The 23095-nt window shown below is 39.4% G+C and overlaps 1 protein-coding gene and 1 long non-coding RNA gene across 11 annotated transcripts in view; one reads left to right on the forward strand and one right to left on the reverse strand.

The window, feature by feature from the left end:
* The window catches only part of LOC109239513, a 29104-nt gene extending 21972 nt beyond the window's left edge, over positions 1-7132 (forward strand). For 2 of the 6 annotated variants that reach the window (XR_002069910.1, XR_002069906.1), the window contains 2 exons: positions 1444-1579; positions 2156-2561. This is a non-coding gene — a long non-coding RNA (uncharacterized LOC109239513). Of the gene's footprint in view, positions 1-1443; positions 1580-2155; positions 2562-2688; positions 2987-3848; positions 4539-5008 lie in introns of those variants that run through there. The other 4 variants (XR_002069911.1, XR_002069909.1, XR_002069907.1 and 1 more) reach the window with 4 other exon arrangements.
* LOC109239512 (MADS-box transcription factor 23-like) overlaps positions 1-20625 on the reverse strand; it is a 38307-nt gene extending 17682 nt beyond the window's left edge. The window contains exons 1-3 of one of the 5 annotated variants that reach the window (XM_019406086.1): positions 20494-20614; positions 19970-20159; positions 1019-1097 (exon numbers count right to left, since the gene is read on the reverse strand). In XM_019406086.1, coding sequence (XP_019261631.1) covers positions 1019-1097; positions 19970-20151 — 261 coding nt within the window. In that variant the 5' untranslated portion in view covers positions 20152-20159; positions 20494-20614. The other 4 variants (XM_019406083.1, XM_019406085.1, XM_019406087.1 and 1 more) reach the window with 4 other exon arrangements.
* Positions 20626-23095: the final 2470 nt, after the last annotated feature.

A 23095-nucleotide genomic window follows, 5' to 3' on the forward strand; every position in this document is an offset into this window, starting at 1 on the left:
CTGTGCTGGTGGGACATAACAGGTACCTTGTGGAGTTAGTTGAGGTGCACGCAAGTTGGGTCGGATACCACGGTTATAAAAATAAGTGCTTTAAAGCCATGTACTCTTTCCCTGCTAGTCCTACGACTAGTAATCTGAAAGGTCAAATGCCAAGTCCTATTCTTTGTTTTCCCTAGCAGACCAAATTATGACTCTGGTTTTGTTTCTGAGGTCATATCACTTCTTTCTTTTTAGAGTGTATTCTAATTCAGACACTATGCTTGGAGGACAAGAGAACCCTAAGGATTTTAGCATGAAAGGAAGTTCCTTCTGGTATTTCATAAATGATATACAATTAATGGGAGTGTTGAGTCCCACATCGACAATGAAGGGGATGGATGGTCTCCTTATATGGACTTGGGCAATCCTCACCTCTTGAGCTAGTTTTTGGAGTTGAGTTAGGCCCAATGTCCATTTAACATGGTATCAGAGCCACTCTGTGTGCAACCTTGAACGGTGGTAGGGTAAACTGAGTCCCTAGGGGGGGGGGGTGTATGTGACACCCTAGGCAAATCCCACATCGACAAAATACGGGAGAGATGCTGGGTATATAAGTAGACATGCCTTGACAGGACCTTTTCTCGAAAAAAAATTCTTGCAACTACGAAAACCTTAGACTCTAGTGACGCGTTTTAAACCCGTGAAGCCCTAGGCCGAAAGCGGACAATATCACCAGCGGGCTGGGATGTTACATATGGTATTAGAGAAGGACCCATCCCGATTTTCCGATGTTGGGCCCCATAATTGTCCACGCTCCAGATGTCCAGTCCTGGGCGTGAGAGGGGGTGTTGAGTCCCACGTCGACAATGAAGGGGATGGGTGTTCTTCTTATATGGACTTGGGCAATCCTCACCTCTTGAGCTAGCTAGGTTTGAGTTAGGCCCAACGTCCATTTAACTGGGAGAAAGTAAGTATGCAGGAAACTATTATGCATTTTTTTCTTTGACTAGTTGACTGCAAATTAGCAAGTAAAACCTACCTTGACCTCGGAAATTGGATCTCCCAATTTATGAGTCTCCTCCTTTGCTTTGTTGTATCTTTCAATCACCGATTTCATGCTGTCAAAATAGCAAAACTGTTCAGATTTGTCTGATTGATGTGCTGACTTGAAAGGTATTCATATACATTGATCATTGCAGTGTCATAAAGTTGTTATGAAGTACCAGTTGCTCTGTTTTCTTTATCATCTATCCTAGGCAGACACTCATGACATGAAAAAAAAGAGGAGGAAAATTTATTCTACATCTAGAAGTTTCACATTGCATCAACTTCACCCATACTTGTACTAAGAATTATCTACTTTGTGAATTAGGATAGAAACAATTAAATCAGTCAATGTTCATCAAGCCTCTCACTAATGTATAATGGCCTAACTTGTAGTCTTCTTCTTCTTTTTTCTCCTAGTTACTTGAGCTTGGAGAAATTGCATGAAAAAGCTTAACAAAGTGAATGGCTACTGTTATTGAGTTCGCTCTGAAATTGGGACCTACAACAACAACAACAACAACAACATCCCAGTGAAATTGGGACCTACATATAGGTTTTTCTCTTCCGCCTGTTATTCTAGCTTCATTCATCAATCAGTATGGATCAAATTGCTGAGTCAGTTTTGGTTAAAGAAAGCATGTTCTCATTGTTTATAAGAAAGCAAGTTATGTAAATATCATATTATTTTCTCTAGGCAAGTAGCTATTGTTCGTAATTTTTTTCTAATCACTAGTAACGGGTAAATGGTTACCTACTATCTGCCTTTCAAAAAGAGCAATAATGTTGCCATTGCAGAATGAAAACCACTAATGCATGGTAAGCTTTAGAATGTTGTCCAAAGAAATTTTTTCCTCTAGAATTCCTTAAACTTTAACTGATGTAACATCAATTGAATACTGAAGAGAAGACTGTTAAGCCCCCCCCCCCCCCCCCCCCCCCCAATATTATTTTAAGATACTGGGTTGGGCTGTTTCGGGTACAATGTCCTAATGAATTGTTAAATTTGTTTTCAAATCTTATTCATCAGTATAAGTAAATTATTGCTTTCGTCTTGAATTATTTTGTAGTAGCTATAATATCTAAAGAAAAGGTCTTATACACACTTTCTATGTTGCTTTTTGACCTTTAGAAGAACGGATAGATGAAAGACTCAGGAAGACTGGATTAGTATTGCGTGTTGAAACAAATAAGGCATGGCATGGACCTCCTTGCGGAAGTAGGAAAAGAAATATCTTTAAATGTTATCTTGAGAGAGGATAGAACATGTCAAACTCTCCTCTTTTGGGCCACAAACGTCTTATGTAGTTTCCTCTGCATTTCTAGCATAGCTTACGTATAGGCAGGTGCTAATAAAAATAATGAGAACCAGAATGCGAGGAACATCAGAAAGGGTGTTTATTGTAAACTTTTATTTCCTTTTCGCTTATTTCACGCTTCTTTCTTGTTGTGTCTATTTCTTTCCACTTCTCTGTATGTCTCTATGAAGAGATGTTTCTATAGACCCCATGCTTGTGAAAGATATTACATTAGCAGTAGATTGGTATAAACCGTATAACTAGAAGTAGAACATGGAGTACACGTGTATGTGACAGTACATGTCTGTTATGAATTCTGTGACTAGATTTGTAATGACCAAATACATTATGCTTCATATAATGTCAGAGAGAGGCGGAAAGTTTGTTCTGGACTACATACATCGCCAGCTAAGGACAAACAAAAGGTAGTAGCCGGATTGGAGAGCAAATTAGGCAGAATTTGATATTACTGCACTTTATGTGGGGTTTTTATTGTTGTAAATCTTAAATCTTTACAGTTCAAGTAATTGTTAAAGCAATGTGACGCTGAGAAATGGGTGTAGATAAGATCTAAAACTGTTCAAGAGGATTTGGGATTTGATTTTGAGTTACCAACTCTTCTATCCAATTGTAGTTATAGTGTCACAGTGACAGATTTGGGGACACAACCTAAGCATGGCTTCAGATTACTGTTCAGTTCAGAACAAACTTTTGTTCTCTTATGCCGCAGTATAGGTGGCATAATCTTTCTTCTGCTTTTGCATATAAGATGTTGTAAAAGTAACGCTTTATGGTTACTGAGGACAACTAACAAAAGAATACTTGTGCTGACTCTCTCCCCCTCTCTATCAAAGAGGTTTAGATAGAGAAACACATTAAGCATGATAGTAGCCTTATACTCAGGTACAAATACATTCACTTAAAAATTGCATAACTACTGCCAATTTGGGAATATCATACAAGTCAATAGCAAAATCTAGCAACATTTAGTAGAGTATATCATCTTCCACCTTATAAATCATCCCATTATATTGTGGAGAATTCCAATCAAATTTATACTCTTGAGAGATTTTTAAGGTCGTGGTTGAATTATTTGTTTGCTTAAGTTCTTCTAGTGAACTATGTTCATTCCTGTCTTAAACTATTCTTGATGGCTAGATGACAAATCAAACTTTATAATTATCCAAGGAGAAACAGAAACTGATGAACAAGTATGTGATCCAATGTCATCATTGGACATGCACAATTCATAATGTGGTGTAATAACAAGGAACAACATACAGTGCTAGGTGCATATAATTCATATGTGTTGTTACAGAATGTAAAATCTGTAAATCGGCATGTAAATATATTCCTTGCTTGTATAGCTAACAAAATCATATGAGTAGATGTGTAGGATGCTTCCTTTATTTGTTTTGATTTGTTTTCTTTGGTAGAGTCTCTTATGTAGTTGCACAAATATCTTTTTTGATTTCTTTCCTTTGCTAGTCTCTTAGATAGTTGTATAAATATCTTGTATATGCATAGAAACACAGAAGACTGCATCAAGTTGGTACAAGAGTAGGACAGATGACAATCCTAGACAACAAAAGACTCAAACATATATAATGTTTTAAGGTACAAACTTTTCTCCCAACCAGAATACTAGATTCTGGATACATCTATATTTAGCACAAGCAATGGATTCTCTCTTCCTTTCGAGCTATACTGTTATGCAGTACAATTAGATATAGTCTTCCATGTCTTCTTTAGCCTCTTCTTTACATGTTGTGCTTTTTCCATTACATAATAAACCTCTTAAAGTTTGTGGCGTTGTCTAAGATACCCCAAATACATTTAAGAATAAACTCCAGATCTGCCATGTATGATGGCTATGCAAGCGCAAATGGTCTACTGATTCTGAGGACCTACAGAGAAAGAATCTGCTACACAAGTTGAAGCCTCTTCTCTGAGGCCTATCCTGAGTTAAACAAGCATTATGAGCTGCTACCATCCAAAACATGTCATTTTAGGTGGTAGTCTTCTAAATTATCTTCCATGATTCACCAGAATTTTCCTTCAGCATTTTGTAACAAGAGCTGATAGGAAATTAGATCATTATTTTACTTCTACACTATTGAATCTTCCATAGATCCATGTATCTTCATACTCAGGTCTGTAAGGATGACATCTAATACACTATTAACGAAAGATATTATTTTTTTCTTTGCACGCTTAGCAGCCACACCCATCTTTGCATCCAAAGGGAGCCCCGAATGTTTTGTAGGAAAAGTTTCTATTTTACAGTCAAGATTCCCATCTAACTCAGCAATAGAATCTTCTGCATTAACAGAGAAGAAAAAAAAATACTACTGGACAGATTGATCTTCAGCCTAGAAAGAGCTTCAAAAGCCAGCATAATCAGCCTCAAATATAGAAATTGCTTCTTGCTAGCTTCACATAATAATAGGGTATCATCAGCATATAGTCCATGTGAAGCCTTCGCCTGTTGCCTTCATTATCGTTAATGCTGTTAGGATTGAAATAACAAGTGGTATTAGAGCCTTGGTTATTTATCCGGAATTTTTACGGAATGAAGGTGAATATGAGCAAGATGGTATAGTTGGGTGGGAGCCACTATAATGTTTGGAGAAGCAAGATGAAAGATTTGTTGTTTATGAAGAAGATGCATCTACCCGTTTTTGCAGCTCATAAATCTGAGACTATGTCTGATGAAGATTGGGATCTCGAGCACCAACAAGTATGTGGATACCTACGACAAAGGGTTGAAGACAATGTTCGCAACCATATTGTGGATGGACACATGCAAGATCATCGTGGGAAAAGCTAGAGAGTGTTTATGCTTCAAAAATTTAAAAGTTGTTCCTGCTAAAATAATTGATGACCTTTAAATACAAGGAGGATAGTCATATTCTTGATCATATAAATAATTTTCAGTGTCTTTGATCAGCTGTCTGGAATGTGAGTTAAATTTGATGATAGATACAAAGACTTTGGCTTCTTGAGAAACTTTTCGTGTTTCTTTGACAAATTCAACTCCTAGTGTTGAGGTGACCATGGAATATGCGAAGTGTATTGTGTTGAATGAGGAAGTAAGGAGAAGATATTAGTGTTCGTTCTCACAAGCAGATGTTTTGGTTATAGAAGATCGGAGGAGAGATAGAACAAGGGTTCGAGGAATAGAGGTAGAAGCAGAAGTAAGTCAAGGTCCAAATACCAAAATTATTCGTGCAATCATTGTGGCAAGAAAGGACATATCAAAAGGTTCTGCCACAAGTTGAAGCAAGACACTATAGAAGGAAAGAAAGTTAAAAATAACGAGAAGAATATTTCTGCTATTGTTCGAGATGACTTTCTTTTTGCTTATGATGAGAACGTCATCAATTTGGTATCCCATAAGACGAGCCGGATATATAGTAGATTCTGGAGCTATCACATGTCACACCAAGAAATGACTTTTTCGCATCTTATACTCCTATTGACTCTGGAGTGTAGATGGACAATGCTAGTGAAATTAAGGTGTTTGATGCTTGCAAAGTTTGTCTGAAAACTAATAATGGTTCAACGTTAGTACTTCAGAATGTCAAGTATGCTCTAGACTTTCCTTTCAATTTGATATCCGCGGGAAGATTAGAAGATGAAGGTTACCATAATGCGCTATTTAATGTCTAATGGAAGCTCATCAAGGGCTGATTAATAGTAGCTCGAGGAGCCAAGTCTTCTCATTTATATGTGACACATAGCTCTATTTTTAATGACTCCATAAATTTGGTAAAAAGTGACACTTTATCAGCATTGGCATAAAAGACTGAGTCATATGAGCGAGAGAGGGATTACGTGTTTGGCGAAGAAAGTTTATTTTTTGGAGTGAAACAAGCGAAGCTGAAAAGGTGTGTCCATTGTTTATCTGGCAAATAGAAAAGGGTTTCTTTTCATAGTCATCCTCCTTCAAAAAATCCTGAATTATTGGAGCTAGTACACTCTGATTTGTGTGGTCCTTTTAAAGTAAAGTCAAAAGGTGGTGCACTTTACTTTGTGACCTTCATTGATGATCATTCTCGCAAGCTCTAGGTATATCCTTTAAAATCCAAAGATTAAGCATTTAGCATGTTTAAGGAATTTCATGCCTAATTAGTTGAGAGATAGACAGGGAAGAAATTAAAATGTATTCGCATGTCAATGGTGGTGAATATTGTGTACCCTTTGATAATTATTGCAGAGAGCAGAGAATTCATCATCAGAAAACTCCGCCCAAGATGCCTCAAATGAATGGTTTGGCAGGGAGGATGAATAAAACTCTAGTTGAGGGAGTTAAATGCTTTCTTTCAGAGGCTAAACTTTCAAATATATTTTGGGCGGAAGCACTTAAAACTTTTGCTTATGTTATCAATTTATCTCTTACTGTTACTTTGGATGGTGATATCCTAGAGTTTGGTTTGCCAAAGATGTTTCTTAATGATCACTTGAGAGTTATTGGGTATAAAGCTTGTGTGCATGTTCCTAAAGATGAGAGACTAAAGCTGGATTTCAAAACTAAGCAGTGCATCTTTATTGGTTATGGTCAAAATGAGTTTGGGTATCATTTTTATGATTCAGTTGATAATAAACTTATTAGAAGTCGTGATGCATTATTCTTTGAAGACCAAACTATTGAAGATATTGACAAGGATGAGAATATAGATTCTCAGAGTAATGAGAGCTTAGTTGATATTGATCCAAAATCTATTGCTAAGGCGCTTATTGCACATGAAGGAACCCAGGACAATAATAAAGATAGTGGTCAAGATAAAATAATCATCAGAGTGTAGATGTTATGAATGCTCCAGTTGATGAAGTTGTGGTTGATCAGCAAAACAATTCCTGCTCAGGTAACTACGTCGAATGCTCCTGAAACATCTCTTAGAAGATCTACAAGGGAAAAGAAAAATCCATGTGTTATCCTCCTAATGAGTATGTACTTTTGACTAACATGGGAGAAACTGAGAGTTATGATGAAGTCATGCAAGATACTCACAAAGATCAGTGAGTAGAAGCCATGGAAGATGACATGAAGTCACTCCACGAGAATGACACATATGAGTTACTGAAACCGTGAAAAGGTAAGAGAGCTTTATCAAACAAATGGATTTTCAGAGTAAATCAAGACCAACATACCTTTGCGCCTAAGAAGGTGTTTGGATTGCCTTTTAAAAAGTGCCTTATAAGCTAAAATCCAAAAGCCATAAGTTGGTAATACCCAACTTTTGGCTTTTGGCTTATTTTTGTACTTTTCATGCCTAAAAGTAAGTGCTGTTAAGCACATTTTAACATTGCCAACACCACAAAAACTAGAAAAGTTCTTAAAAGCCAATAAGTACTTAAAATAAGCCAATCCAAACACCCTTTACATATAAGGCGAGGTTAGTTGTTAAAAGTTTTGTCCAGAAGATGGGAGTTGACTTTGATGAAATGTTCTTCCCTGTCATGAAGATATCTTCTATTCGTGTAGTTCTAGGCTTAGTCGCGAGTCTAAATTTAAAGGTTGAGCAGATGGATGCCAAGACTGCTTTTCTTCATGGTGATTTAGATAAGGAGATTTATGGAGCAACTTGAGGGTTTTGTAATTAAGCGAAAAGAAAACTATGTCTGCAAATTGAAAAAGAGCCTATATGGATTCAAACAAACTCCAAGAAAATGGTATTTGAAGTTTGAATCTGTCTTTGAAAAATAAGGGTACAAGAAAATTTCTTCAGATCACTGTGTATTCTTCCAAAAGTTCTCTGATGATGATTTTATTATCTTATTGCTTTATGTTGATGATATGCTTATTGTTGGCAAGAATAAATTTAGAATTGCAGTCCTTAAGAAGCAGTTGAGTAAATCGTTTGGGATGAAGGACTTGGGCCAACAAAAAAAATCTTGGGCATTCTAATGCATGGATACAGAGATAGAAATGAGTTATTTTTGTCCCAAAAACAATATATTAAAAAGGTACTCAAGAGGTTCAATATGAGGAAAAAGTGGTTAGTATTGCGAGCACGTGATTTTTGCTCGATGAAAAATACTCCTACAAATTCACAAAAAATAGATTTGTTTTTAATTATTGTTATAGAATTTTTAGGAATTTCTTGCTAATTGTTGTTTGCATTTTAGTTGCATGTTTAATATTTTTAAATTATAAGAAAATACCAAAAATGTCTAAAATAGTCATTGCATAACATTTTAGGTTTATTTGCATGTATGAATTAATTACCTTGAGTTAATTGCATTATAAAGCAAAAATCATAAAAAATGGTCATTTTTATATATTTAGCCTTTAGTCTTTAAAAATTAGTATTTTTCTTTAGTTTTAAGTTAATTAGTTATTTTAATGATAGAAATAGATAAATAATTTTGATTATTACAAATTAGATTGATTTAGGATTAATTTAGGATTTTATTAGATTTTAAAATCAAAGAAGAAGGAAGAAAAAATAAGAAAAGGAAAAGGGGCTGTTTTGGGCCAAATCTTCCCTAAAAAGCCCAAATCCTAAAATCTGCCCAGTCCAAACCGCCAGAAGCCCAAGCCCAAGCCCCAATCCGGTCCAAATCCCCCACCAACCAAACGACCCCATTTTGGTTATGAGCAATCCTGGCCGTTGATTCTTTTGGATCTAACGGCTAGGAACTAACCTTCCCCAAGCTATAAAATTGTCCTAACACTCCTAACCCCTCCAGATTCGCAACATGAGGGCCGTACCCTCGACCCTTCACCAGGTGCTAAAATTCTCAATGCTAGGAGGGATTAAAACGATCTACGGGGAGCAACCGGCCGCAAAGGAAATGTTTGCAGTCGAAGAAGTGATTACGGTATCAACACTGACAACATTGAAGGAACCAAGTTCGAACACAAAGCAGGAAACTAAATAGCAATTATCGACACCAGCCACGACCCAATCGTATAAACAGGGGACCAACGAAGATGATGATTTTATGGGGTTCCCAGATCTTTTATAGTACCCGATGATTCCGATGCTACAAAATCAACAATCGAAGAGCTGGAGCAAGTTACATTGATCGAGCGTCTACCCAATCGGAAGGTATACCTGGGCACGGGGTTAACCTCCGAGCTCAGGAAAAAACTCATTCAATTTCTCATAGCTAACATAGATTGTTTTGCTTGGTCCCATCTCGACATGACAGGGATCCCACCGGAGATCACCACTAACAAGTTAAGCTTGGACCCGAAATTCTATCCGGTCAAGCAGAAAAGGAGACCCCAGTCCGAGATCAAACATGATTTCATCAAGGACGAGGTAACTAAACTCCTTAAAATAGGGTCCATTGGGGAAGTCAAATACCCAGAATGGTTAGCAAACGTAGTAGTAGTAGTAGTCCCTAAAAAAAAGAACAAATTGAGAATGTGTGTAGATTATAAAGATTTAAGTAAGAGGCATGTCCTAAGGAATCTTTCCCTTTGTCTAACATCGATCGCATGATCGATGCCACGGCCGCCCACGAGATCCTCAGTTTTCTCGATGCCTACTCCAGGTACAACCAAATACGAATGGACCCGGAAGATTAGGAAAAGACCTAATTCACCATTAAGTATGACACATACTGTTATAACGTAATGCCATTTGAATTAAAAAAAATGCTGGTGCCACTTACCAACGCCTACTAAACTGGATGTTCGAAGAACAAATAGGGAAATCCATGGAAGTTTACATTGACGATATATTAGTTAAGTCTCTGCGAGCAGAGGACCATTTAAAGCATTTGCAGGAAATCTTCAGTATATTGAAGAAGTACAACATGAAGCTGAATCCGGAAAAATGTGCGTTCGGAGTCGGATCTGGTAAATTTATCGGGTTCATGGTATCCAATCGAGGAATCGAGATCAACCTCGACAAGATCAAAGCTATCGAGGATATCACGGTAGTAGACAACGTGAAGGCCGTGCAAAGGCTAACCAGGCGCATCACCGCCCTGGGGTGATTCATCTCGAGGTCTTCCAATAAGAGCCACTGATTTTTCTCGTTACTAAAGAAGAAAAACAACTTTAGATGGACCCCGGAATGCCAACAGGCCTTGGAAGAACTTAAGCGATATCTATCAAGCCCACCACTGCTTCACACGCCGAGGGCGGACGAACAACTATTCTTGTATTTGTAAGTATCGGAGATAGCGGTAAGTGGAGTCCTAGTTCGGGAAGAACAAGGTACGCAATTTCCAATTTATTATGTTAGCAGGACCATAGGTGAGGCCGAAATTAGATATCCTTACCTAGAAAAATTGGTGCTCGCTTTGCTAAGCGCCTCTAGGAAATTGAAACTGTATTTTCAGTTCCATCCTATATTTGTTGTGACAACTTACCCATTGCGAAACATAATGCATAAACCCGAACTCTCGGGACGATTGGCCAAATGGGCCGTAGAATCAGCGGGTACGATATTGAGTATCGACCCCGGACAGTCATTAAGTCTCAAATTTTGGCAGATTTCGTGGCCGACTTTACGCCTGCCCTAATACCCGAGGTCGAAAGAGAGTTGTTGGTAAACTCGGGGACGTCTTCGGGAATTCTGGACCCTCTTTACGGACGGTGCCTCGAACATAAAGGGGTCCGGACTTGGCATCGTATTGAAGACACCCACAGGAAATGTAGTTAAACAATCCATTAGAACTGTGAAATTGACTAACAACAAGGTCGAATATGAGGCCATGATTGCAGGTCTCGAACTGGCCAAAAGCTTGGGGGCGGAGGCGATCAAAGCTAAGTGTGACTCCCTCCTTGTGGTGAACCAAGTTAATGGAACGTTCGAAGTCAGAGAAGAACGAATGCAAAGGTACCTAGATAAGTTGCAGGTGACATTACATCGGTTCAAAGAGTGGACTTTTCACCACTTACCTCGAGATCAAAATAGCGAGGCCGATGCCCTTGCAAACTTAGGGTCATCGGTCGAAGACGACGATTTCAACTCGGGGGCAGTCGTACAGCTCATGAGATTGGTAGTAGAAGGTCACGCTGAAATAAACCCCACAAGCCTAACTTGGGATTGGAGAAATAAATACGTAGAGTATTTGAAGACCGGGAAACTGCCCTCACATTCAAAAGAATCGAGGGCCCTGCGCACAAAGGCAGCCCGATTCAGCTTGTCCGAGGACGGAACCTTGTTCAAAAGAATGTTTGATGGCCCGCTAGCAATATGTCTGGGACCGGGAGATATTGAGTACGTTATGAGGGAAGTCCATGAGGGTACCTGCGGAAATCATTCAGGCGCCGAATCATTGGTTCAAAAGGTAATCAGAGCCGGCTATTACTGGATCGACATGGAAAAAGATGTGAAGGAGTTCGTACGAAAATATGACGAATGCCAAAGACATGCTCCGATGATTTACCAACCTAGAGAACTGCTGCATTCGGTCTTGTCACCATGGACATTCATGAGGTGGGGAATGGACATCGTTGGCCCTCTTCTATGGGCGCCGGGTAAGGCTCAGTTTATCTTATTTATGATTGACTATTTTTGTAAGTGGGTTGAAGCACAGGCGTACGGGAAGGTCAGGGAGAAGGAAGTCATTGACTTCATTTGGGACCACATCATATGTCGGTTCGAAATGCCATCCAAAATCGTGTGTGACAATGGGAAACAATTTATCGGCAGCAAAGTGACCAAGTTTCTCGAAGATCATAAGATCAAAAGATTCTTATCAACACCTTATCACCCTAGTGGGAACGGATAAGCCGAATCGACCAACCAAACCATACTCCAAAACCTCAAAAAAAAAAAAAAGGTTAACCAACGCCAAAGAAAAATGGAAGGAAATCTTACCCGAAGTCCTATGGGCATACCACATGACCTCAAAGTCCAGTACCGAGGCACCCCGTTCTCACTGGTTTATGGCGCTGAAGCTTTGATACCGGTCGAAGTCGGTGAACCAAGTGTCAGATTCCGATACGCAACAAAGGAATCGAATGACGAGGCCATGAATACAAGCCTGGAGCTATTAGACGAAATGCGCGAAGCCACAATGGTCCGGTTGGCCGCCCAAAAACAGCGGATCGAGAGGTATTACAATCGAAGGACCAACCTTCAATACTTCAATATTGGGGACTCAGTGCTAAGGAAGGTCACACTAAACACCCGAAATCCGAACAACGGGAAGTTGGATCCGAACTAGGAAGGACCGAACCAAATTCTCGAGGTCACCGGGAAAGGATCCTATAAGCTCGGAACGATGAACGGTGAACGACTACCGAGCAATTGGAATGTAACTCACCTAAAACGATGCTACTGCTAAGGTACGACCCCATTCGTTTTTCTTTTATTTATATTTCGAACTAAGCAGGTGACCGACAAGGATCCGTACAAAGTTTTAGGTCTGAAAGCACGCGTTGCACTCTTTTTCCTTTGAACCGGTTTTGTCCCGAATGGGTTTTTCGGCAAGGTTTTTAACGAGGCAACAGTGGATCATGCTAACTTAGAATAGAAGACTGGTCATGAATCGATGTTAAGGATCGCGTCAACACTGTCCGAGGTTTCTCTCTATAATCAACCTCGAATACTGGGGGGAACTACCCTCGAATATCGACTTTAGCAAGGAAATTACTTCGTGATGGAAGGGTCTCGATAGGTAGGATTTATTGTAAGGGCCAAACGATCAAACGAACCGTACCCGCACAGATTGCTCGAGCCCTAGCATAAAGCAAGTACGCATGTATAACTGTTTTACACAAGAATAAAGAGAAGTATCTTTTTTGCAATCATCTTGTCCTTTAAAAATTTCTTATTTACATTTCTTAAGGAATTCCCTGCTTCCTATTCCCCAAAGGTAACGAGCCCAAGGGCCACCTTAACTTGAGATCGAATAATCACTCTCTCACTCGGGGACTGCCGTCCGAAAACAAACTCGAGCAGTCCAAGCTATTAGTCTTCGGGGGCATAAGACCTATTAGGAAACCCCCGAATTTTAAAGGCCACGGCCATCCCCGTTCGGGGACTGTTATCTTGGGCAAGCCCGGATAACTCAGGAAAGCAAATCCACTGGGTGACTCCCGAACTAAAAGGCTACGGCCATATTAACACGGCTCGGAGACGTCCGAGACCCGTAACAAAAACTACGCCTTCTAAAAAGAAAATTTTTCATAACCGGTTCTAAACGCTACCCTCGGCAAACCATAATCTTGAATTACTTACTTTGGGAGAAAGTTTCCGGTAACACCGAACCCCCAAGATGCCTTAAAACAGGATAATGTAAAGGCTAGGTTTGTTTGAACCTTCGAACATAACCTAAGCTATTTCATGCTAAGGCATTTCGATCTTTGTGAACATAAATAATAAAACAAAGGAAAATTTTGAAAGATGAAAGGGAAAGAAAGACTTATACTCCCTCCGTTCCAATTTATGTGAACCTGTTTGACTGGGCACGGAGTTTAAGAAAAAAAATGAAGACTTTTAGAATTTGTGGTCCTAAACAAGTCAAAAAGGGGTCCAGAGTATTTGTGTGGTTATAAAATTTTTTTATTAAAGATAAAATTGTAAGTTTAAGCTAAATTGTTTCCAAATTTAGAAAGGGGTCATTCTTTTTGGAACAGACCAAAAAGGAAATAGGTTCACATAAACTGGAATGGAGGGAGTATATATTTATCCAAAAATCTTTTTACAAGAGCCAAATGGCGCCGATACAAAAATCTACAACAGTCAAATAGGCCTCAAAAATAAAATACAAAATGTCTAAAAAGATCCTAAGTGGCATAATCTTCACTGGGGGCCGCGTCATCACCTTCGGGGTCTTCACCACCTTCGGGCTCATCCGAGTCTACAAACCCCTCGGAATCCTCCTCCTCGGGATAAGCCAGCTTCCTGGCCTTGGCCTCAAATATTTTGGCATTCTCGATCTCAGCCAGCAGGTCAAAGCCCTGAGCTTGAACTCCTTTGAGGTCCTCCCTTCGGGATTGCCACTTTATGTTCTCCACCAAATATTTCACTTGATCCTGAGCTGCCTCGGCATCGGCCTTATGCTGGGCCACCTTCTCATCAGCTTCGACCTTGACCTTAGAAATCTCTAACCTGGCCGCCTCAAGTTTCGTGGCTAGATTTTCTTGGCTGGAAACCGCCGAGCTCAGCTGAGACCGGATCTCCTCGATTGTTTTAGCCTGGGTCGAGGCCTTCTTCTCTGCAGCCAGGAGCTGGGCCTCAGTCGACGCCAGTTTTGCCTGGATAGTCTCCATTTCCAAGGCTAGGTGGTCAATGTTTTTCTTCCATTCTTCGGCCTCAGCTTTTACTATATCCACCTCCGCCTGGAGCTGCCCGATCTGTTCAAGTCTCTTTTGGACCTACAGGTTCGGACCGTTAGCCACTGTGTCCAAATCATCATCACTATCTTCAAGTACTCGTCTTACCTGCTCGATCCATTGGGCATGCTCCTTCCAAGCCGTTTCTAGCTCGTCCTGGAGTTTCTCACTGAGAAGCTTGTAGGTATCCCTCTTCTCAGTAAGCTCCTGAACCTCGACCTCGTGTCGGGTTAACTCTTCCCGATATTGGAGGAAAGTTTCATTGTGAAGTACCGAGGCCTCCAAGCATAAAGAAAAGTGTTACGATTGTTTGCAACTTAAAATCTAAAGTACATAGTAAAGAGGCACTCAAAGTTACCCGATTCAATGCCTGTTGAGCTTCATTCAACAGGCAGGGCGCTTCCACCTCATCCATCTTGGCCTGGTCCTTTTCGGTCACCTAGCACCGAAGATAGCTAGCAACCCCACGGGAGTAGAGAGAACTCGGGCATCCTCCGAGATAGAGATAATTATTGACTGCTTTCAGTCAGGATCAGCACTCGGAGCCGGGAATCGATCCACTAACTACGGACTCGAAGAAGACCCACTGGCACCCGAAAATGGTGCTTTCTTTGGCACGGGTGCAGTGACCAAACCCGGTGACGTCCTCCGAGGCAGTAGATTCTAAGCCATCGAAGAAGTTATTGAGATATGTTGCCCCCTGAGGCCCCTCGTGTGAACACTCTTTTAGCATGTCAGCCTCGTTGATCAGTGATTCGGAGAATAAAGGGGACCCGGAGATATCAATCACCCCAAGCGCATCTTTCGGGGCACTTTCCTTTGAACGAATAGTGTCGGCCATGGTCTCCTTCTCGACCTCCCTAGTTTGGGGCAAGGCGACCTCACCCCTTTCCGGTTCAGAGACTCCGGTCACTGCCCCCTCAGCAACCTCCCTGGCTCGAGGCAATGTAGTGTTGACTCGCACCTGAGCCACCAGGTTGGAATTTTCTTCTTCTTCAACGGACTCATCCCTCAGCCGGTGGACTAAGTCCGATGGGAGGGCGCCGGTGTTTTCCTTGGGTTTGCGCACCTGCCTCCTTTTCGATTTCTACTTCTCCGAGTTCGGGGAATTTGGAGCCTCTTTTCTTTTCTTCTCTTTAGCCTGCTTTGGAGCAGGTGATTGGGGGAGGACGTCTTCATCTCCAGACGGGGGCCTCATTGCAACATCCTTCCCAAGGCCTACAAAGGAAAAGAGATGAGTAAGCTCGAAAAGAAACCCAGGTGATGTCTGTTCTAGGAAAGAATCTTACCGTGAGAACGGGTCTCCCACCGGCCCTTTGAAAGTTCGCGTCACGCGCGCTCGGTATAGGGCTTCTGTGATACAATTCCCTCGACCCACTCCTTGAGTCGGGGAACTACATCCGGTATCCGAGAAATGGCTGCACCACGAAACATCGATAAGAAGGAAGCAAAAAGGAAAAGCAGTAAACGAAATTTTAAAGGCAAAGTTATACTTACATTTCATGTTCTATTTCTCGGGAAATGGCATATCCTTAGCCGGAATTAAATTCGAGGTCTTCACTCGAACGAATCAACCCAACCAACCTCGGTCTCGATCCTCGTCTATGCTCGAGAATGGGGCCTTAGAGGCCCGATGGGCAAGATTTATTAATCCGCCTCGATAGAGTCAGGGACTATACAGACGCATGAGGTGGTCGATGGTGAAAGGACACTTGTCGATTTTACTTACAAAGAAGCGGAGAAGAATTACTATCCTCCAGAAGGAGGGGTGAATTTGACCAGGGGTCACCTCGTACCTCTTACAGAAGGCGATGATGACCAGGTCCAAAGGGCCAACGTGAAGGGATAAGTGTAAACACTTTAAAAAAACCTCCACGTGGGTAGTAATCGATTCCTCGGGCGTAGGAACCACCACGTGCTTATCGGCTCAATTGCAGTCTTCCTTGACCTTGGAGAGGAGGTTGTCTGTAGGGGTGTTCATTAAAACCCGAAAAACCGAACCAAACTGAAAACCAAACCAAACCGACCAAAAAAATCGATACTTTTTGGTTTGGTTTGGTTTTGGTTTTGAATTTTAAAAACCGATTAATTTGGTTTGGTTTTGGTTTTAATCAGAAAAAAACCGAACCAAACCGACTATAGGAGTAGCTATTTCAAATTTATTATTACACCTATATATATGTATATTGTTATACAAAGTTTCAAAAAATTTATGGTAAATGTTAATAGTTTGCACTTTTAATATAGTTCTTTACCTTTACATTCTAGTTTGATTGGTAGTTTTCTTTTGTTTAGTGTAAGAATCCATGTCGTGTTAAAAATAACATATTTTTAATTGAGTCCTTAAATTATTCATCACTATTTGATTCAATTATCATCAATATATCTTGGTAAATAATAGATTTCTCAAAGGGCAATTGATCTGATAGTGTTACATTGAAAATGCGGTCGCTGGAATATGTGTTTGGTAGTGTATGTCTTATATTTAAGAAAAAACCGACAAATAACCGAAAAAACAGAAAAACCGACATAAACCGAATCGAGAAAAACCGACTTAATTGGTTTGGTTTGGTTCTAATATTTGAATAACCGACTTGCTTGGTTTGGTTTCTTTTTAGAGAAAAACCGATCCAAACCGAACCATGAACACCCCTACTTGTCGGTGATCGAGCATATATATCTCGAGACCGGCTCGCACCGACCCGGTACGGAAGAGGGTTTTTCGACTTTGGAGTCAGCACCGATTGGGCACCCCCCAGGAACGAACATAGTCAAAGCAGGCTCCGACATCTTTTCCTCAATAGCAGCAGATGGAACGTTTTCCTCTTCAGCCGGTCGGAAGCAGAGGGAGCTTCATTTTGGGGAACGAACTTTGAGGTCTTCGCCATTTTTAGGGAAGCTAAGAGAAAAGAGGAAGTTAAAAGGATGTGTTTGATAAAGTGAGGTAAAGAGCAGAAGTAGTTCTTATGAAGTGATCTCAAAAGTAATCAGAGAATTGATGTTGGAGAATATAGAAATTTCTAGTGTACGAGGGCAGAGCCTTTGAAAGTAAATTTTGAATAAGATAATGAGGAGGTATTTATAGTTTGCAAACGACGGTTCAAAATCCGTAATGGCCGACTAGTAAATGACGAACATTTAATGCCATTTAAGACGTGACTGGCGAGACGTTTCGTCAGTTTTGTCGTTTCTGGCGCGAAGAATCGAGACGAAGATCGAGGGCTCGTATCGTTTCTCGTCGTTTACTCTCCAAAAAACGAGGGGACTATCTGTATACAGTAGAAACCGGGCTCGTCTATTGCATGACAGGTCGGGACTGAAACATGATGGGTTGAAGCTCGACCCCGGATTATATCGAACCAAGGTACCAAGTTAGATCATCGAGCCCATGACTCCGGACCCGACCCCGACTCTGAACAAGATCGAGAAAACTTTATCGGGTCAAATAATGGAAGGCCGAAATATCTGTAATCGGTCGGATATCACGGCGAAAATCTCGGCACATATCAAGGAGAGACCGATATAGCAAATTATGAGGTTTTCTACCTTTTATAGAATTGTATCTATAGTAGGACTCCCCTACTATATAAAAGTGGGTCTGATCATGTGTAAGACACATTGTAACACACATCAAAAGGCAATACACTGTTATTTTTAGTTCTCATTATCTTGTTATTCTGTTGTGACATCGATTGAGGCACTTTCTAACTCGAGGGTGACCAACCTTCAAGGATAACACTGTTCAACTTGTATGGTTTGCATTCACTTTTCTGTCCTTGTGTAAAATAGAAAGAAAGTGTGAAGATCTTTCTAGTTTTTTAAGTATCGATAGGCGTCTCAGGGTTTACTCAAATATACTAATTAATAGGGCTCTAAACACTAAAAATGGTAATTAAAAAAAAAAGGAGACAGGGAGGGAGATAGCTCGGAATACAATTGACTGTCAAACTTAAGTTGGTTTGCCACAATCGACGAACCAGTATGAGATTGTTAGGGATGAAACTTCCAATCCTTCGGAGAGAACTCAAACTAAAAAGTTGTGAGATTGTCTCGAGAATGAAGCCCTCAATAATCACAAGGATTGTTCAATACTAGCAGCATTAGTTCCCTATCAAAGCACTAATAAACAGTGGCGAAGCTAGGAATTTTTCTAAGGGTGTTCAAATTTAAAAGCAGTGAAAAAATTTCTCGACAAAGGATGTTCAGTATGTGTTATATACCTCTAAAACATAATATTTTACCTATGTATGCAGTGCAATTTTTCGACGAGGGGTGGTTAGTTGACCACCCTTATGACTATGTGGCTTCGCTACTGCTAATAAGTATATCACTTTCTTCATTAACCGCATTAATATCGCAATTTTATCTATCACGATTTGGCCCTATCAAAGCACTAATAAACAGTGGCGAAGCTAGGAATTTTTCTAAGGGTGTTCAAATTTAAAAGCAGTGAAAAATTTTCCGACAAAGGATGTTCAGTATGTGTTATATACCTCTAAAACATAATATTTTACCTCTGTATGCAGTGCAATTTTTCGACGAGAGGTGGTTAGTTGACCACCCTTATGACTATGTGGCTTCGCTACTGCTATAAAAATATCACTTTCTTCATTAACCGCATTAATATCGCAATTTTATCTATCAGGATTTGGGCTCAAGCTTACGTAACTATCCAGACATGGTAAAAACTTACAAATTTACGTACCATGGGTAAGCATAAATGAATGTAAGAATACGTGTTAATTAACTACAATTCAGTGATAACGTGAAGACGTGTCAAGTATCCATTCAGGTGGTGCGAACACCTAGTGCGAATAAATTTTTACTATTTACCTATTTCCACATTGCTTGTGAGTTTATAGTATTGTTCTTCACCTCATTTAATATTAAAAGAGGTAAGCTATGTACTAAAATATTGAAGGCAGAAGATCATTAAAACAGCAACAAGGAGACAATCCTTAGCACATTATATATCAGCTACACTTTCCCAAATAGCCTTTGGACAGTAAGCTACAAATACCAAACAGAAAAAGTGCAATGAAACAACATCAAATTAAAAAATGTGAATCACAAAATTTCGAATTAATTATATGTGTACTTCATCTTAATTAGTAGTTTCAGTTGAACTTAAGTGACTGCTTTAATTAATTTTTATAACATGATAAGCACACACTAAAGTCAACCACTACATTAAACTGTATAATAGTGCCAAATATTTAGGTCAAGAACCAATAGGAAGTAGATTTATGAGGTAAAAAGCTGATTAAGCAGGAAAATCCTGTCGATCTACACAAACAAAACTAGAAATTAAAGGTTCTGAAATTCAAACTTCCAGAATACACACACACACACACACAAAGTTAAAAATAAAAAGTCAAGAGATGGAGAAAGTGACCTGGTGCTTGAGTATTCATAGAGTTTGCTAGTACTGGAGAAGATGATGACACCGACCTCTGCGTCGCAGAGGATCGCGAGCTCCTTCGCCTTCTTCAACAATCCGTTCCTCCTCTTCGAAAAAGTCACTTGCCTGCTCGTTGAATTGTCGATCCTTCTTATCATTATCTTTCCTCTCCCCATCTCGATTTCTTTCTCTCTCACATATACACACAATCAATCAGAAACACATATTCCTACAAATATTTGCAAGTATATATAGCAATACCAGTACATACAGGAAAAGCCAGATATAGAAGTATGTGTAGCAGATGCAGTAATATATGTATAAAAGTTTTCTATGGCAAAAGTATTTTTCTATAATTTGCACCAAAAAGTTACAAATAAAATAATATACTGACTCAAAATTTTGAATACAGCTCCAATGTACGGATTTAGGTGGAGGGAAAAGCAATCAGGGATAATTTGACCACTTTATTTTTGGAGAAAAATGTAACAGAAAAAGGGAGAAAAGAGAAAACTTACTACTTGTGAATGTATTTGTAGTGATGGAGACAAAAATGAGGGTTTTGGCAGTCGTTGTTTATGGGTAAGTCTTGTGATTGAAATAGAATAGCCTATATAAGGAAAGTGTACAATGTAAAGGCGAAAGAAAGATGTTTGGTTGGTGAGTGGAGCTGTGGAAGGGGTTTTCAAAAACCGCTGATGGTTTTGTGTGCGTGAAAGCCACGTGTTCCAATGAAATGCTTGATTTAGTAATTTGCTGGGAAAAGTGCCGCCGTCAATAGATTGCTGACGCGTGGTTTACTAGTATTAGAATACTACTAGTACTCTTTTTTTGTTTTTCCGCTCAGAATAGTATTCTTCCCATTTTAATAGTTTCCCCTTTCGACGAGATTTTGGATGGCGGATTTTCTTCTCTCTCTCCTTTTTTTTTTTTTAAATTTTATATATAGGGAGTAGGGGAAGGAAATGAGGGAGGAAACTACAAGGTGAGGAATCGAACATTCACCAACAAGGTAAAAGTTAGGGTTGTCTAAGAGGAGGGGTGTACCTAAATTAGTATCGGTCCATATTAGTACAGTTCTGTATAGGTACCTATCCGTACCGATATCGCTTTCGTACCAGCCTGAGTTGGGGGTAGCAGTGGCGGTTCTAGAATTTTTAGATTGTGGGTGCTCAACTATTCTTAATTTGAAAATTACTACTTAGACTGGGTGCTTAGTTAATATATTTATATAAATTACTAATTTTTCTATGTAAGTAGTAGTGTTGTTTTCAAAAGCAATGGGTGCTTAAGCACCCATATGACATAATGTGGATCCACCATTGGGGGGTAGGTACGGATTTAGGTAAAGGGAACGGGGACTGGGAGGTTACCGGTAGAACCGGGCCGGTTGATACCCTTAACGCACCAAATCGATATGCTTAACGTTTCTTTTTTAAAGGCATTCGTTTTTGCACCATTAACCAACTGTTAGCTTTTTAAAAATAACGGCTATTTTTGCCTCGCCAACTCCCTAAACACCCCTTACCCCCTAATTTATATTTTTTAACCCTTACACTTTGACCCTATTTTAAACTATACATACTCCATTTCAGTATTTCAATTTTCACACAAAAATCTCCTATCTCTCTAATTCTCTAACTCTCTCTATCTCTCTAATTCTCTAACTCTCTCTATCTCTAATTGCAATTAACGTTCTAGCACTATTATTAAATTTCGCATTTATTATTGTTATATTTGTTGTTATTTAATTATTTATTATTCAAAATGGCTCCTAAACTGGTAAAATAATTATGTAATAGATTTACTAAGGGCAATACTAAGGAGGGGTTCCTTGTTTTGAAACAAACACTAACCAGTCCAGATTTAGGCGTTACATACAAGAGACGTATAATCCTACTTTTTAAGGTTTTCCAAGAACAACTGTTAGAAATAATATTTGCGATGATGAAGGAAATAAAGACTTGCTGAAATATTGGAAGAAAAGAAGCTTTGGCCATCTAGAATAATTCGACGATGCCTATAGTAAAATACTATCTACCAGAGACATCGGGGAAGTAGAAGAACAAGTGCTATCAATTTCAAGCGAAGAACCAATAAAAGTTATTGAAAAATTCCATAAATCGTTCAAAAGAAATATGTAATTTAATTTTTATTGAAATAAAAGTATTGAATTTTTTTCTACCATTAAAATTTGTTTGTATTTAAATATACGGAAAAGGGTCAAAAATATTCCTCTACTATTCGAAAATATTCACTTATATCCTCCGTTATACTATTGGTCCACAACAACCCCTGACATCATAAAATTGGTGTAAAAATACCCCTCTGCCGCTAAAACCTTCCACCACGGCAAAATTATCCCATGTGGACTGTCATATCGTTGACGTGGATGCCACCTCTTCACACCTATCCCATTTTCTCCCCTACCATACTTTTTCTTCCACCACAACCTCCCTCTTCATCCAACCACCACCAACATTACCTCCTCCTTCATCGTACACGTATTCTTCCACCACCATCAAATTTCATTAGTCTTGGCCACCACTCTTTCACTAAAAATCTATCGAAAATTTTGATTTCTTGGTTTCATTTTCGGATTTGGTTTCAGCTAATGTGAGACCCAGGACCATTTGGCAATTGATTAAACTCAAAGAAGTGAAAAATGCTTTCCAGCTGCCACAACAAGAAGGAAAATCTCATAATTCATGATTTACTGAAATGTTCAGAGCATAATGAAATATTTTTATACAATGGTACATTTGGTTTCTAGTTCAATGATTAGGATTTTAGTGTGTAAAGATTTTCTTTATAGGCGGTCATTGCCACTAGTATACTTTCTAAAAAGAGAAAAGAAAGCCCTTCCATTGCTACCTTATGCCACCTCCTTCGCTTACTTTATGCTAGAAGCAGTTTTAGATTTCCATTTCCAGCTATAAAGTTCCGCTTTGTATCATAAAGAAAGCTGTATTTAATTACCATTTTCATCTTTGCAATTTAATTTATAATAATAGGTTATATAGATTTTCCATATTTTTTTCCTTCTTTTACCAACTTGCACAATGCACTTAAATTTTGTCAATGCATTTGGACACACTGTTCTTTTCCTTCTTTATCTTT

This window comes from Nicotiana attenuata, unplaced genomic scaffold (genome assembly GCF_001879085.1).
Source record: "Nicotiana attenuata strain UT unplaced genomic scaffold, NIATTr2, whole genome shotgun sequence".
NCBI lineage: Eukaryota > Viridiplantae > Streptophyta > Magnoliopsida > Solanales > Solanaceae > Nicotiana > Nicotiana attenuata.